The sequence below is a fragment of the Nanorana parkeri genome, unplaced genomic scaffold, assembly GCF_000935625.1.
Source record: "Nanorana parkeri isolate BGI_ZX_2015 unplaced genomic scaffold, ASM93562v1 scaffold125, whole genome shotgun sequence".
NCBI classification, from domain to species: Eukaryota; Metazoa; Chordata; class Amphibia; order Anura; family Dicroglossidae; genus Nanorana; species Nanorana parkeri.
In genome coordinates this window covers 1,587,583-1,603,875 of record NW_017306393.1, presented here as the reverse complement: position 1 = coordinate 1,603,875, position 16,293 = coordinate 1,587,583, and the positions used below count along the sequence as shown (strand labels likewise).

Here is a 16,293-nt window from a genome sequence, read left to right as displayed (position 1 = left end):
TTCATTAATTTAGATTGTTGTTGTTAGAGGCAATTTAAACCAATACTCAGATATGAAAGTACCATGCTAATGTTCTCTTGGTTGCGTTTGACCCTCTCCATTTCTGGAGTCACGGGTGTGGAGGTTCCCACCCCCAAGCTTTCCTTGTACAAAACCTGAAGACACAAAAGAGCACTCAAAATAGCACCAATAACTATGATCAATTATTCTCAAAAGACCTAAAACACTTCTATGATGTTTATTTATAGAGGCAGCTTTCCTTTGCATATGCACTGTGAAATTGGTAAATTGTGCTCACCGCTTGAGGATGGTTCATTTAGCGCTTAGAATCTGATCACTGAGGCACAAGGCCACAGGTTTCCAAGGAACTATATATGTGATGTATTACTATTTCTATTCCCATCTGGATTTTTGACAGGGAAGTAGAGCAGACCTCCAGTGTACACAAAGCTTAAAAGGTGTTGCAGGTACCTTACAAAAATGCAGTATTATACTATATTATGTATTCCATACATGTACACAACCCAAAACATTAAGGAAATCCTGTACTGAAATACATGAGCAGCCATGGACGCTGACCTCCTTCTAAGAATACTTATTAGTATTTTACCTTGCTCTCTCTGGCTCCAGTACTGACCTCAATCTGACATGCAGTTTACAAAGTCAGAATTCCCTAATCTACATAACTGCAGCTATTGCCTCAGAAAGAGGTCAGCACTTACAACTATGGATGAGTGGGGTGATTTTGGCAAAATTGATTTTGGTGTAAAAGTACCACTTTTGCCATTGGCAATAATTAACTCATTTTTGTTTTACTAATTTAGAGGGTGTTTTTTTAATTCAGGGTAATTTTGTTTATTTCATTTAGTGTTCTTTGTATTTTTTATGTGTGTGTTTGATCGTTAGACATGTGCGTTATTTTTTCGGACAAATTTTCGTTATTCGGAGATTCGAATAACCGCCAACTAATTTTGACTGAATCCCGAAAAGAATTGACTTTCGGACCTGAATCCCGAAAAACGAAATAACGCAAAATCCGAATCAAAACGGAACGAAACTAAACAAATTTTGCCAGTGCTCATGTCTATTGATCGTTATTTGAGTGATCAATGCACTTTTTATTTGACCTTCTTGGTGGTATCCCCTGTTCTAAAGGAAAAACTCCAAGATTTTTTTTACAAATTAGTCCTTGCAGTAGGGCCACCCCTGCACAGCAAGAGCTAACTGCTCGTTTTTCTCTAGGGGATGGAATGAAGAAATACTCACCCGATCTTCAGTCCTGCGGCAGTGGCCACTCACCTCTCTCGCCCTCCGCTCCGGCTGTGGTATGTCCTTTAGCATCTCCATGTCTAATAGACCTGTATAAGACATGATGGTGTTCTTAGACCGCTGGAGCCTGGGGGAGAAGAGGCTGTGGGCTGTCTAGTAGTCAGACAGGATCGAGGATTGTGTGAATATTTCTTCTTTTTTTCACCCCTATACAAAAAAAGCAGTTAACCCATTGCGGGGGTAGCCCCACTGCAAGAGTTAATTAAAATCCTGGAGTTCCCCTTTAACAGTGGAAAAATATCTAGGTTTACAATTGCTTTAATTTCATCTTTTCCTATTAATTCCAAAATGGTGACATTTTGCTCAAATCTCATGACTTTTGCTAAGAGTTTGGGGAAATTAAAACTCTTATTATTGCTCATCCCTGTTGACAGTGTCCGCTCTTTCCAGTACAGGTTTAATGTGTTACATAGACAATAATGCATTCCCCCCCCAAAAAAATTGTAAAACACAGCAGGAGGAATCAGTTAAATATGTTTGTTCATTCTGTGCTGGAGTGTAGTCCCCGAAGAGTTCTCCAATAAATCAAATTATTTTCTATTTCCATTACATTTTGCTTTATGAACAAGCAATTTGGAAGGCATCCCAATGTAAAGGAACTGTTTGGGGAGGGTATCATTGCACATTTAAAAAAAAAACAATTAAAACCTGTCCCTACGACAGATAACATGTTTCTAGTTTAGTTTGCTCTCAACTATCCATCAACCAGTATTATGTGGTCAATAAATATAGAAAAAAAAACATTATTGCATCTTATATATACTGTATGTTCCTGACAATACTGACCAATGAATATAATCAGCTAAAATACAGTTCGGACAATCTTTGGTAACAAGGCAAAGACGGTTAAAAGGGGGGGAAGGGAAACCAGGCTGGAAATTTCTTCAGTTAGTTATGTAATTAATATACTGTTAAGATCAATTCTGTTCATTTACATAAGAAATGCAAACTAACACATCTACTACAGCTTAGAGACAGTGAGACATAAGAGTAGTGCTGACATTAGAAAGGAACCGAGGACACGAAGGGTTCTTTAGTAAAGGGGAAGCATGAAGGGCACCAGCAAACTATGAGTAAAGTATAAACATAATCAGCCACTACCGAGCTAATGTTCTTCTGTGTTTCCTTTACGCGTTTCACTTCTGGGAGGTCAGAAATTGGAGTTCCTGTTCCAACAATTTCCTTGTATTTTATCTATAAGTTTACACACAATGGAGAAACAAAAATGATGCACATTTAGCACATAAGACAGTTCCATACATGGCTGCATGTATGTTTATACACAGGAATGTGTGATGGACTACGTATGCAATAAATGGTGACATCGAAATGATATTCAGAATGGTGATGGGTTGTGGTACTTGGAATATGATAACTCATATTCATATTTCATATCAATCTTATGGATTTGCGCCTTTTGATTTTTTTTTTTTTTATTTCACTAAAATAATTCATTTAAAGTGCTGTCTCCCTGTTCACTACAGACTTTAAATCAGTGACATCAGTGATAATGCAGCCTATGAACTCTTTTATCATTGTATGGCTTATTAATTCATTGGCAACTGTACAGTACGCATTGAGTAAACAGAAGAACTAGCAAGTTTAAAGGCCGTGTTATCAACAATGACACAGTTCTCTAGTGAACAGGCCGCATCTTCAGTGTCTTTACCACTTTCTAGTAAACTGCTTGTGAATCAATTCTGCTTCAGCTCATAATGTTCCTGATGTTTCAGCGTGTTCTCTTTAAGACCTGGAGTTAATTCTCTACGGGAATTGAAACTTTCAAGACAAGTTTGAATCTGGTGGTTGATGGGAATTATAACTTCTAGTATGCAAATATTGTTACATCATGTTTATAGTAATTAAAGGAGAACTATGGGGTCAGGGCTTTTCCCCATTGGTCACGGGAGAACACAAACTAGCGTTCTCCCGTGACCCAGTTCGCAGTATAATGAGACACCACAGCCGGGACGGATCCCGACATTACTGTCTGGATCCACGCAGCTGAGGGATTGACAGCTGGCTCTGCCTATCCAGAGGCAGAGCCAGCTGTGCCCGCCCCCTTCCTCAATCCGTTTCACCAGTCAGCGCTGGATGATCGGACAGGGGAGGGGGGAATCCCTGCAGGGAGCCGTGAGTGAAAATCACGGCTCTCTGCAGGAATAGATTGAGAAGTGAGCGAGCGACGCTATGTGTTCGCTCACTTCCCGATCTACTGAGCTGACCTGTGACAGTTTCATGTCACAGGTCGGCTCAGATTATGAGGCTGAGTAAAAATCACTCGCCTCATAATTCTCCTTTAACTCCATGATCCATTTCAACAAATTCAATTAGAATAAGGTTTGTGGTCTCTCTAAAAAAATTAAACTAACATAAGGAGTCAAGTGCCCGCAGTGGCCTCGGAAGAGCGAGCGGCCGCCCGATGACAGCCAGGTGATCGTGTCAGGGAGAGGGAGCCATGGCTTCGTTTAGCGGGGGTCGTGACGGCGCCCCCCCTCAGTCCTGCGCCCGGGGCAAGTGACACCCCCGCACCCCCGGTTGTTACGCCACTGGAGTGGTCATATAAAGGTAGGCGCCTTTATATGACCACTCTTGCCTCCTTATATTAGGACAGGCCTGTTTTATTTTCCTGGGGCACTCAATATATTTACATATTCTTAACTAACAGTAAATAAGCTTTACAAATAAGCCCTCACTGACCTCTGTAGGTACACGCACTAAGGAGCAATTCATACTCAAAGTTCACAATAGAAGCACTAAATGTGTTCAACTCGTGTCTCAGCACTTTCCTTATTTCACCTTCCTGGGTCTCAGCACTTGTTTACATTAGAGATAAGATAGTCGGCAGCCAGCCAACCCACTGCTTGCGAGTGTGAGCTTAGATACCCAAAGAAAGTAGAAAGAAAGTAAACCTAAAAAGCTGCTGCTGGAAACTTTAAACTGGCTGCAATTACAGAGGTGAGTGAGGGCTTTTTTTAAAGTTTATTTGCAGCTTGCTGAATAAAATATGTAATATTGGAATATCTATAGCCTGGCCATAGTTCTACGTTGTACTTTAAATTGTTTAGACGAGGTTTAAGTCTGACTTTCAAATAGCTGATTTTACATGACACCATAATATTCATTACAAAATGGCTTTTATTGTTTAATAAACCCTTTAGGTCCCTTTCATATGGCCGGTCCGATTGGGTACGCTTGAAAAACTGGATGCCCAATGTAAGTCTATGGGCAGCCGTGTTACCCCTGACTCCGGCCAGGTACAAAACAACAAATTAATCAGAGATTTGTTTCGCCGTAGCGGATCATGCCGGATTTGGGGTAATCTGATGTCCGTTTACATTTGATTCCCCAAAGACAGATATGGGGTCCGGTAATTGCAGTTTTTTTTCTCCACCACAAGATGGAGGAATAAACTGTATGGACACGGATGTCACATCGGTGCACGGATACTCTCCTAATCAGCCTGTGTGAAAGGGGCCCTAAACATTCATTTCAGAGCAACTATTCATTTGTATTAATGTACTCGTTACCCAAATATAGTTTCTCATTTTATTAAAACATAATAATGAAGATGAATGTCAATATCAGTTCAAGATAAATCTTGTTAGCATTATTTGTGTTAAGTAGTACGTAGTATTATATTTGAATATATTAATCAATGTGAATGGCTATAAAATACTTTACACATATATGTTTAGAATTTTTTAGACATTATTTTATACTTGTGAATCTTGTTTAGAGAATGTTAATATAATGCTAGTTATTAAGTAGACAACCTTTCTATCTTAGTAATTGTTAGATCATATGAAGGCATTTAGGGAGTTATTAGAAGGGGGCAGCTAGAAAGCTTGAATGATTACTATAGCAATATTATTATTGTTATATTTTTTATTTGTTTTTATTATTGTCTGTACCGTGCTAATGGCATCCTGCGTTCTTTTAATTCTCTCCATCTCTGGGGTGTGCCCAATAGATATTCCTGTTCCAACTTCATCTTTGTACAGTATCTTGTAAGTTAGAATCAAGGTAACAGGTTAATAAACAAGATTTTGGGTTTTGTTGTGGTTGATTTAAGGCTCGACACTGGTGAAAAGAATAGCATTAACACATCCAACCTTTTAAAGATTCAGAATTTGAAACAATTACAATTTTATCTGCAGGAGCAGCATGGCTGATGTTAATTTAGTTATCCTGGAAGCTGCTGTTCTCAGCTTATTATGCTATTGTTAACTAATTTAAGATAAAGAGAAATGGTAAACATTTAATATATCGTACATGTAAAAAACGAATGCTTGACATTTACAAACACAATGGTAAAACAGGCAAAGACAATACAATTCGAACAAAAGTGAGACTCCATACAGAACTTTTCTTTTTAGTTTGGATAGCTGAGGAAAGGAATATGTTGTCAATCAGATTTGTATTGCTAAGAAACTGATGCAGAATGAAGCCCTGAGATGGGAAACAGTCCATATCAATGTCCTTTGTATCTTTGAAACATGAGGTGACATTTTCCTGATGGGAGCACAGACAACAATAATGACCTGGCAAAGAATATCATCCTTCTACACTATCCAAACTAAACTTTTTTTGGTAGAAGTTCCATTTTAAAATAATAAAAAAAAGACCCAACACAAAAAGACTCACCACAAAATACACATATAGGACTTAAGACAATTTTGATCAGACCCCAAAATATGTCATATCACTATAACATCGCCTCTTGGGATAGGTTGGTAAGGGGTTTATATACTGCAGGCAGAGGAAGCAGTAGCTTATTATCAATGGCCGTTAATGTTAGCTTGTGCTGAAGATGTCTAGGTTAGATTACGTTTCTTTTATTATGGTATTATTTGTGTTAGAACATTTTGAAATAATCTTAAAAAAAGAAAATACCGAGCTGAAATTCTTTTGATTTTCTTTAACACGCAGAATTTCTGGCGTGTCTTTAACCCCTGTGACTGTTCCTTTAATTTGTTTAAGGTCACCTTGGTACTGTAGCTATAAGAAAAGAGTAGACATTGTTAAGGTTCATTTGAAAAGAACACAATTCTAGAGTATGAGAAGTGTAGGGCTGTCAAGAATGTGGCTATTAGAGGAAGATCAAGATCAAAATCAGAACACTGAAGTTTACAGACTTAACATAAATAATAATAAAGTATTCCCATTTTAAAAGAATACTTTTTTTAATGAAAAAGACAACAGTACGTTTGTATCAACACAAATGTATTACGTTTCACTTAGCACAACCATTTTCAGTCAGTTGTAGAGACGGGAAATCAACATTTGAACAAATTTTCCGAACATAGCTGACAGTTAGCAAAGAGGTCTTAGGACTATTAGTTTACCTGTCTTGATTATGGCCTTCCAATGACTGGAACATTGATGAGACTCTAAATGACTTCTGCCTTTGGCATACAAAAGCAGAAGTTTTGTCATACAAAAATTCCTGGTGCCCTAACCCTCCACTTTTAGTGGCACAGGTAGATGGAGTCTGCAGGGCATCCTACATGACATGAGCACACCCCGCAGAGCTAGGGTGGGCATTGAGGAGATCAATCAGCACACAGCTAGCCAGTTTGGGTGACTGGTCTTCTCAACAAGAAATTATGCCACTATAACAGTTAGCGGGCAGCATTTCCTAATGAATTATAACTGAAGTGGCTGTATGAGGAAGTACCCCAGCAATAAAGTTGGGGCATTAGCTTCAATTCTTTTGTTCATTACACTATAACAAATGATTACATTTTATGTAATCAAAAAAGTTCAAAAATGTCTCCTAACTTGGCCTTTCAGGTTTCTTTGGGTGAAACCATCTAAATATGCAGACTGACCCTTATACGCATTTTCCATGCAGGAATTTTGAAAGTCCTTGTAAGATCATAAACAATGAAAGACGCCAACTCCACACAGCACCGCCTGCACTTTTTGATGGGCACAGGGGTGAAGAATTATCTGCTAGCTTCTCATATATCTTAAAAACTCCAACAGTGAGATTTCCCTACAGTATTTTGTGACTCTCCCCATCCCACAAGACCACAACAAAGGTGTAACGTTATCAAAACTGGATTCCCCAATTATTTGGTTGTTTTACATTATGTAGAATCGATTCAGAGAGTGTGTTAACTTTGTTGGATGGGGGGTTTGAAATTCTAGTTGGAATTGCTTTACCATTCAATGTACTCATGTACTCATGTAATCAGCCGTGCCAAAATGGAATGTGAGCTTTGGCTGGCGTTGTGTCTGATAACACAATTGCAATTTACAATTTTAGGAATGATAGTTTTTTTTATGTTTTTTTATGTTACAATGCATGAATAGGTTTTTATTGCCTCGTGGCAAAAATATTCAACAATATTATAACTGAGGTCACATATATCAGATTTCTCTTGTATGAGAGACCTCAGAAAAAGGCAGTATCTTGTCATAATCAGCAACAATTAATGTTGATTTGCAAATCACGTGTAAGAAATGTATGTTGAGAACAGTGAAAAGTACTATAAGACATTTGTTATGAACATCCAAAAGGATGACTATACTTTTATCATTAGAATCCCCCCCCCCTTCCCCCCTCACACACCACCACCACCTACCTGCCTCATCAAATTTCTGAACAGTAGAAGAGAAATGAAGTGCAGACTAAAGTAGGGTATATACTGTATTGCTGTGAGCTTTGTATCCTGACAGCGGCGCCGGACGCTGTCAGATTACCCAAACAGTGCTTGCTTGATTAGCTGTATGCACCGTTCAGCCGAGAAATTTCCAACATGTTCCTTCGGCAAAGGTTGATCTAATGATCAACTACTGTAAAGGGGATAGGGTCACAGAGTGAATCCCTGCTGAATCTGCCAAAATACGCTCCATTTGTACCCAGCTTATGGGCGGTTTTCTGTACCCAGCTGGCCTGATAAAGTGTTCATCCTTCAGCGTCCTCTGTAGTCACTTCACATGTACAAGGTCCAGCCATGGAAAATACAACTGCCCATCCTTAGGCCAGTACATGTGCTCAGGATAGATGCCTAGGTCTGGACTCTACTGCAAAAGTGAGAGATGAGTGCTGTATTTGCTTTTCCATTTTTTCTCTCTTCTCAAACACCTTTCAGCACACAAAACGCAATCGTAGGAGAGATAAACGACTTACCGTGCTGAAGTTCTTCTGGTTTTCACGGACTCTGTGCATTTCAGGTGTGTCAAATACCGACACGTAACAAGACCTGGTTCTCTCTGCCTCCTCTTTGTATTTTTTCTGCATGACATAAAGCATAAAATGTGAGAATAAATAATAGTAATGAAAGCAGGAATCAAAAATCATAAAAGTTAAAACTTCATAATTCAACACACTTCCTATGGGCCTATTGCGTCAAGGGCATGCTAGGGGGGCATCCTCAAGCTGCCTGGGCTTAAATGAGGTGATGCACAGAACATTGACACAATCATTATGTAGCGATGTTTTTTACATCACTAAGGACCACTCACTGTCACCACAGGAAGAAGAGGACACGGGGACATGATCGGAGTGAAAACACACTGATGGGAATTTATCAATACAGGAGCAAACAAAATCTGGAGCAGTTGCACAGGACAACCAGCTCATTTGTTTCAGTTTCTTCAGTTAAGATTTGAAAATGAAAGAGAGAAGCTGATTGGTTGCAATGCACAGCTGCTGCAGTTTTGATAAATTCCCCTGACTGAGTTTTAGCGTGCGGACTAGTGAGCTGTATGAGGTTCTGCGGAGAGCGGTGTGATGCTGCATCACACTGTTTACTTTTTTGTACACTCCACTCAGGTCTACGTACAGCACCAAGGTGCACTGTGCTGTGGTGACCCGAGGTGCAATCAGTGCGCTGCAGAAAAATGAACATCACACCCGCTTTCTGGTGTGAACGGAGCACATAGAAAATAACTGTTTCCTATGTGCCCTAGCTATGACTCCGGGGCACCATCTAGTAGCGTGAACATCATGCGAATGGCATTCGCCCAACTATACACTTGATGGAACGTTAATACATCAGCCCCTTAGAGTTCTATATTAATATTTTCAGTGATTATTGAACAAAACAAATACAGTACATACTATGTGAATACATTTCCATAGTTAGAGAAGAGCAAAAACAGCTATAGAAATTTTTATTTGGAGTATATTAAAAATGGAGTATATACTCACTTGACTGGAAAGATTTTTGACTTGCTGAGCATGGATAATTTCTGGTGTATCCACAACACTTGTGAAACAGGCCTTTTCCATTTCTGCGGATTGTTTATATTTTATCTGTTGGGAGAGTAATACAGTTTTATTTATTAGAATTATCTTATATTTATATTTAATTAATTTTAGGGTTTATGATATTCAACACATTATATGTTGCGGACGCTGCATAATTTGTAAGTTATTTGTTTTGACCCCACGGTCGATTTTGCTGCAGCCTTCAAACTAAATTGGCACACTTGCACTTATACACTTTTCTAGGTCCAGCGCAGAATCACTTATATCAATACAGTTTATTACTTAAGGGGTACTTGAAAGAAGTTCTGCAGAAATTCGATCTCACAGCCCAGATAGCAAGCAATTGAGCTGCTAGTGTGAAAATGACTTGCTAAACTATTGCTAGATATGCCAAGCGTCACAAGTTTGTTGCACAATTACAGCAAGACTGCATTGCAAGTCTCCAGATCAACATGCTTTGCAAAAGTGCTGTACACTTGCAGAGCTCTTGCTTAAGATGGCCATACACCTTACAACCATCGCACGACTTTCGTTATGCGATGGTTGTAAGGTAATTAAAATCTCGTACCATCTGCCCATCTTGGACAGGCAGATCGTACTTGCGATCATCGCAAGCCCGCCCTGCTGGGGAAAGGGCTTCCGATGATTTCAATGCTGAACTGCCCGTTCGGCATTTGTCTTCCGAGCACGCCACTAACCCGCCAAAAATCTTACGGTTTTCGGCAGGTCTTCAAGCGTGCTCGGAAGAAGATGTGTGTAGAAAGATGTGCGAAGAAAGATGTGCGACACCTTCCATACACCTTCCATACACCTTCCATACACCTTCCATACACCTTCCATACACCTTCCATACACCTTCCATACACCTTCCATACACCTGCCGATAATCATACGTTCGCGCGATCACCCGCGATTATCGTACAATAATCAGCAGGTGTATGGGCACCTTAAGACCTGCAAGGACTCTTGCTGTAGACTTGCCAAGCCAATTTGCTATAAATTCAAAACTTGTCAACTAGAACTTGTGCTGCGAGTGTTCTGCAAGTCTACAACTTGCCAGGGAATGTGTGCAGTAAGTTAACAAGAATTACAATTTAACCCCGACACAAGTTTATGGCAAGTTATCCTTGCTATCTGAGAGGTGGCCTGGCCATTGATGCGCTAAACAGCAATCCCAGCACCTGGATATGGACGTTGGCCTACTGTCAGCATTGTTCAATATTACTAATGGTACTAGACAAGACTGTCCTCCGTCACCACTGATTTTCACATTGGTTATGGAACCCCTTGCGAAAATAATTTCGACACCTTCCATACACCTTCCATACACCTTCCATACACCTTCCATACACCTTCCATACACCTTCCATACACCTTCCATACACCTGCCGATAATCATACGTTCGCGCGATCACCCGCGATTATCGTACAATAATCAGCAGGTGTATGGGCACCTTAAGACCTGCAAGGACTCTTGCTGTAGACTTGCCAAGCCAATTTGCTATAAATTCAAAACTTGTCAACTAGAACTTGTGCTGCGAGTGTTCTGCAAGTCTACAACTTGCCAGGGAATGTGTGCAGTAAGTTAACAAGAATTACAATTTAACCCCGACACAAGTTTATGGCAAGTTATCCTTGCTATCTGAGAGGTGGCCTGGCCATTGATGCGCTAAACAGCAATCCCAGCACCTGGATATGGACGTTGGCCTACTGTCAGCATTGTTCAATATTACTAATGGTACTAGACAAGACTGTCCTCCGTCACCACTGATTTTCACATTGGTTATGGAACCCCTTGCGAAAATAATTCATACATTCACTACAATTACCGGGCTCATTATGAATGGCACAGAACACATGATAGGCCTGTATACAGACAATGTAATAATTTCCTTAATCAGTACCCTGCATTCCCTCCCTGCATTACAAGACATTTTGACTAACTTTGGGAACATCTCCTTATATAAAGTTAACTCCAAATCTCAAATGTTGGCAATCAATTTACTGCCTCAGCCTCAAGTTAGTATTATTTGTGTTTCTCCTTTTTCATGGGCTCCCACTGCCTCCCTTAAATACATAGAAATTAACTTGACCTTCCCAGTTCAAAGCTATTCCCTATTAACTATACCGTACTTGTGGTCAAAATTCATGACCTTTACAAGGATCTACAGTGCACCTCAGCCTCCTGGGCCGGAAGAATGGCACTGGTTAAAATGTTTATCCTCCCCCATATTCTGTACTTGTTCTGTGCTCCAGCAGGTCATACATTCTTTTATAGAGGGAGTTAAAAAAAACACGCATTCCTAAGTCCTGTTTATATGCTTTGCGATCTCCAGCAGGCATTGGACCCCCTGATGTAGCCAAATACTACCAAGCCTCCATTTTGGACCAAGCAAAACAGTGGTGGATCCCATCTTCTGATAAATTATGGAAACTGTGGTCTTTACTACACATCTCAAGAAATTATTATGCACTATGGTCATGAGTCACAATCCCAAAACTCTTTTTAGAACACTAAACAAAAAACACAGCAACCGCTATTCAAATCAGGTTTCAGAACTCTAAAGGCTAAACTTCACGAAGCAGAAGCTGGTAAATATAATTTTCTGCAGACCGCAACAATTACCTGGCTGGCAATGTCAGTAGCATTCTTTGCTCTCTGGAAATCTGGAGTTTCCAAGACCAATCCTGTTAGACCTCTTCCTTTAATTTCCAGTTCCAGAGTTTTCTTATACTCTTTCTGTAATAAAAGCCAATACATACATTATGCAATTGATACAATCTGATCTATTTACTGTACAACATGGTAGCCAAACCAACATTTTACAGAGACCTCCGAAGATGTTTTTTATTTCATGTTACCACCATAAGTATCAATTTCTCATTTACCAATAGAAAAATGAATTCATAGTCATTATACTGTAGCTTCTATAGCAGTTACCACAGATGGACACTTGTTTGTTTCTGTTGTGTTCTTGTGTTTGAAAGTTTACTAATTACGTAAACACCCTAAACTTGAACTCCCGGCAATCAGCTAAATACACAAATTAAAGGAGAATTATGGGGTGAGAGAAAAACACATCATTCAAGCCGACCTGTGACAATGAAGCTGTCACAGGTCGGCTCTATTGATCGGGAAGTAAGAGAACACATAACGTTGCTCGCTCACTTCCCGATCATCTCCCTGCAGGGAGCGGTGAATGTCAGTCCCCCTGAACCCTGCATGACTTACTACTGACCCTGGAACCCTGCATTTCTACTAAACCCTTTTTTATTTACTACTGAGCTCTGAACTCTGCGTTACTTGCTACTGTACCCTACTCATGACCCCTTTACTCCATGCGTTACCTACTGGTGACCACTGTACACCATGCATTACCTACTCATGGCCCCTGTACTCCATGCATTACCTACTCATGGCCTCTATACTCCATGCATTACCTAATCATGACCACTGTTCTCCATGCATTACCTAATCATGACCCCTGTTCTCCATGCGTTACCTACTGATGACCCCTGTGCTCCATGCGTTACCTACTGATGACCCCTGTTCTCCATGCGTTACCTACTGATGACCTCTGTTCTCCATGCGTTACCTACTGATGACCCCCGTTCTCCATGCGTTACCTACTGACGACCCCTGTACTCCATGCGTTACCTACTGATGACCCCTGTACTCCATGTGTTACCTACTCCTGACCCCTGCACTCTGTATGTACATACTCCTGATTCCTGCTTTCTGCTCCATGCACTCTTGACCCCTGTGTTCCGTGTTACACACTCCTGACCCCTGCATTATGCACTCTCGACCCCTTGAAATCCGTGCGTTATACACTCCTGATCCCTTCTCTCTGTGCATTACACATGCTTGACCCATAGTATAGTAAGTTCAGGTTTTATTTAACCGTGCATCTTCAGCCGCTCCCACTGTTAGCTCAATTTGACTGCATACATGATTCGCCGCGGTGCACTGTGCGCCACATTATTTATTCATTATAGTGCCCTGGGCACTTTGTCATTACATCTTCAATGTCTGCTTCCTCCTCCAGAAGTCTGTAACCAATTGTTTCAGGGCATGCTAAAAATGGGGGGTGCAGTTTTGTGGGTGTGGCTTAAATGTGTGTGCGCTTTAATGGGTGTGGTTACAAAGTGGGCATGATCAGTAGGGTGTCCCCGGAGAAAATCTGGTAACCTCACAGTACCATGACGACAGCTCATGACTGTGCAAATAAAAAGCAAATCAGTAATAGAGACTCTGATATGTCTGTCCTCACTAGTTAACCTTTATAGTTTGCTGTGATGATTCTTGGCTGCCATGTTAATAATGGTTTTATAGTGGATAGTAAATCTAAAAGGATCAGCATGAACGCCAGGTAACTAGATTGTCCAGTAAAAAGTCAGCAATGGCAGCCTATCTATTTTATCACTGGTTTCCTTTAATGCAAAACAGGATAAACACAGCGGGGGGAATTTATCATAGCAATTACGAGTGTTTGAACTTGCATATGGTTTCATGGGATATATTTGAGCCAGATTTATGTTGCTAGTGCAATGTTGTTCATAAATTAGATTCAATAGACTCCAGGAAAGAAGACTCGGAACTCCAGGCACAAAGCTTAACTGTCGCATCTTGAAGAAGTGGTCATGGGGACTTCTTAAGTAGCGATTGTTTTGGTAGGTGATGCTCCAGTTTAAGACAGCCACAGGACAAGCTCAGATGTTAAGGCCTTGTTCACACCAAGCGCGGAGCAGATCCAGACCAGAGCAGGTGCAGACCAGATCAAAACTGCGTCCAATGTATTCCTATGGTATTTTGACCTCCAGTTCACATCGCAGCGTGCGGATCCAGACCAGATCCAGAGCAGGTGAAAAAACTGCGGCAAGCCCTATTTTACCTGCTCTGGATCTGCTCTGGAACACATCAAAAACGCATGCAAAATGCAAAAACGCATGCAAGTGCCTGAAAGCCCATGTTAAACTTTTTTAGCAAATACGGCCCGGAACGCATCAAAAACGCATCAAAAACGCGGCACAACCCACTGCACTGCGTGTGCAGAAACCTGACCGGATCTGCTCTGCATTTGGTGTGAACAAGGCTTAATAGTTGCGAACTTTTCGCAAAACATGTTCAAAACAGGCGCAATCAGGAAAATAGTGCAAGCTCTGGTCAAAACGGGTGCACGTGTTAAAAGGAACGACTAAACAGATTTGCACATTAAAACATTATCTAAGAGGCTAAAACAGTCGCAATTGCTTTGATAAATTCCCCCCAGTGAGTTCTATTTTCCAGAAAAAGCGAGGATCCAGGTAACACCCTATTTCTTTTTACAACCCTCCATCCCTCAGCAGTACGTGAATCCAACATCCCTACAGGAAAACCAGAACGGACATAGGGGAATTAAAGGAATAATCATACCTCATTTAAGATTTGTGTAGCATTCTTGGCTCTTAAAAGCTCAGGAGTCTCCTCCATCACTGTCATGTTCCGTCCTATAGTGTCAACCAGATCCTTTCTGTACACTTTCTACAAGTCCAGGGATAAAATAACAGTTAATGTACAGCCAGTAACAAATATGTGGAAAGATATAAACTGAACACTGAATCCAAGAAACGAATACAAGAAACAAAAAAACAAAAACCGCAGACTGCGCAATAAACAATTAAGACAGAAAACAAAACTATGCTATAAGATACAATACACATATAATTTGGCAATGTTGTTTGGGTTATTTATATAAAAAAAAGGTGTATAAAAAGATGTGCATTACAACATTTGGAGGAAAAAATTAAAAGATTAAGTGGAACGTTAATTGTTTTGAAAATGGGTTTGCCGTGTAATAGCACAACTACAAAAAAAGACAAAAAATTAACAAATGATAAACATCAAACAGCAATATAAAAATAAAGGCATTTAGGGGGTATTAGTGTTATTATTATAATTTTTTTGCAGCGGTGAAATGTAGAGCAGATGCTACCTCGCTTGCTATTTTTGTAGCATGTCTGAGATGTAACATTGATGGCGTGACCTCCAAGCCAGAAAGGTTTTTGCCTTTAATACATTCTTCCAAGTCTTTCTTATATTCTTTCTAATAGAGGCAGGAAGAAAAATATCACACACAGTATTGCATTAACAAGATTTTTCTTAATCTTGCACTATAGTTGATTACATCTAACTTTTTAGTTAAAGCGGGACTGCAACCTCTTATCCTTTACAGCCAGGGAAGGTGCCAACTTAACCTCTAATTGGAATGCAGTTGCCATGGTGCTACACATATGTTCAGCTATGAGAGCTAGCCATTTGAGGCCCTGAAAGTTTGGTTGAGAGCTGAAAGGGTTATTAATCCCTCATTTGTTTTTTCATATATCTACAGCTAGCAAGCAGTAAAAAAACTTTTTCAAAGGGTTAATACTTACCTGTGTCTCCACCACGCGTTCCCGTCCGAACATCTGAAAATTTCTGGGGGGGCCGCAAATGATCTTGGGGCGGGCGCATGCGCACTTCAGATGTTCGACCGGGAGACGAGGAGAGACACAAGGTAAGTCTATGGAGCAGCGTGCACCCGCACAGACTCTGTGGGACATCAGAGAAGAGGAGGACGGAGGAGTCAGCACTGGATCGGAGACCCGCACCAGCGCTGGAGGGACAGCTAAAAACTCAGGGAAAGAAGATGATCGAATTAAGAGGCATCATTTAAGGTAAGTCCTTACACTAGCACTGTGGGGGGGGGGGGGCAGGGACT

General features: G+C 40.5%; 1 protein-coding gene across 1 annotated transcript in view; it reads right to left on the bottom strand.

Moving 5' to 3' along the window:
• Positions 1-16,293, bottom strand: part of NEB (nebulin) — a 203,642-nt gene that overhangs the window by 13,005 nt on the left and 174,344 nt on the right. The window contains 9 exon segments of the mRNA XM_018553609.1: positions 63-155; positions 2,431-2,523; positions 5,244-5,336; positions 6,226-6,330; positions 8,471-8,575; positions 9,494-9,598; positions 12,180-12,293; positions 14,970-15,077; positions 15,529-15,639. Coding sequence (XP_018409111.1) covers positions 63-155; positions 2,431-2,523; positions 5,244-5,336; positions 6,226-6,330; positions 8,471-8,575; positions 9,494-9,598; positions 12,180-12,293; positions 14,970-15,077; positions 15,529-15,639 — 927 coding nt within the window.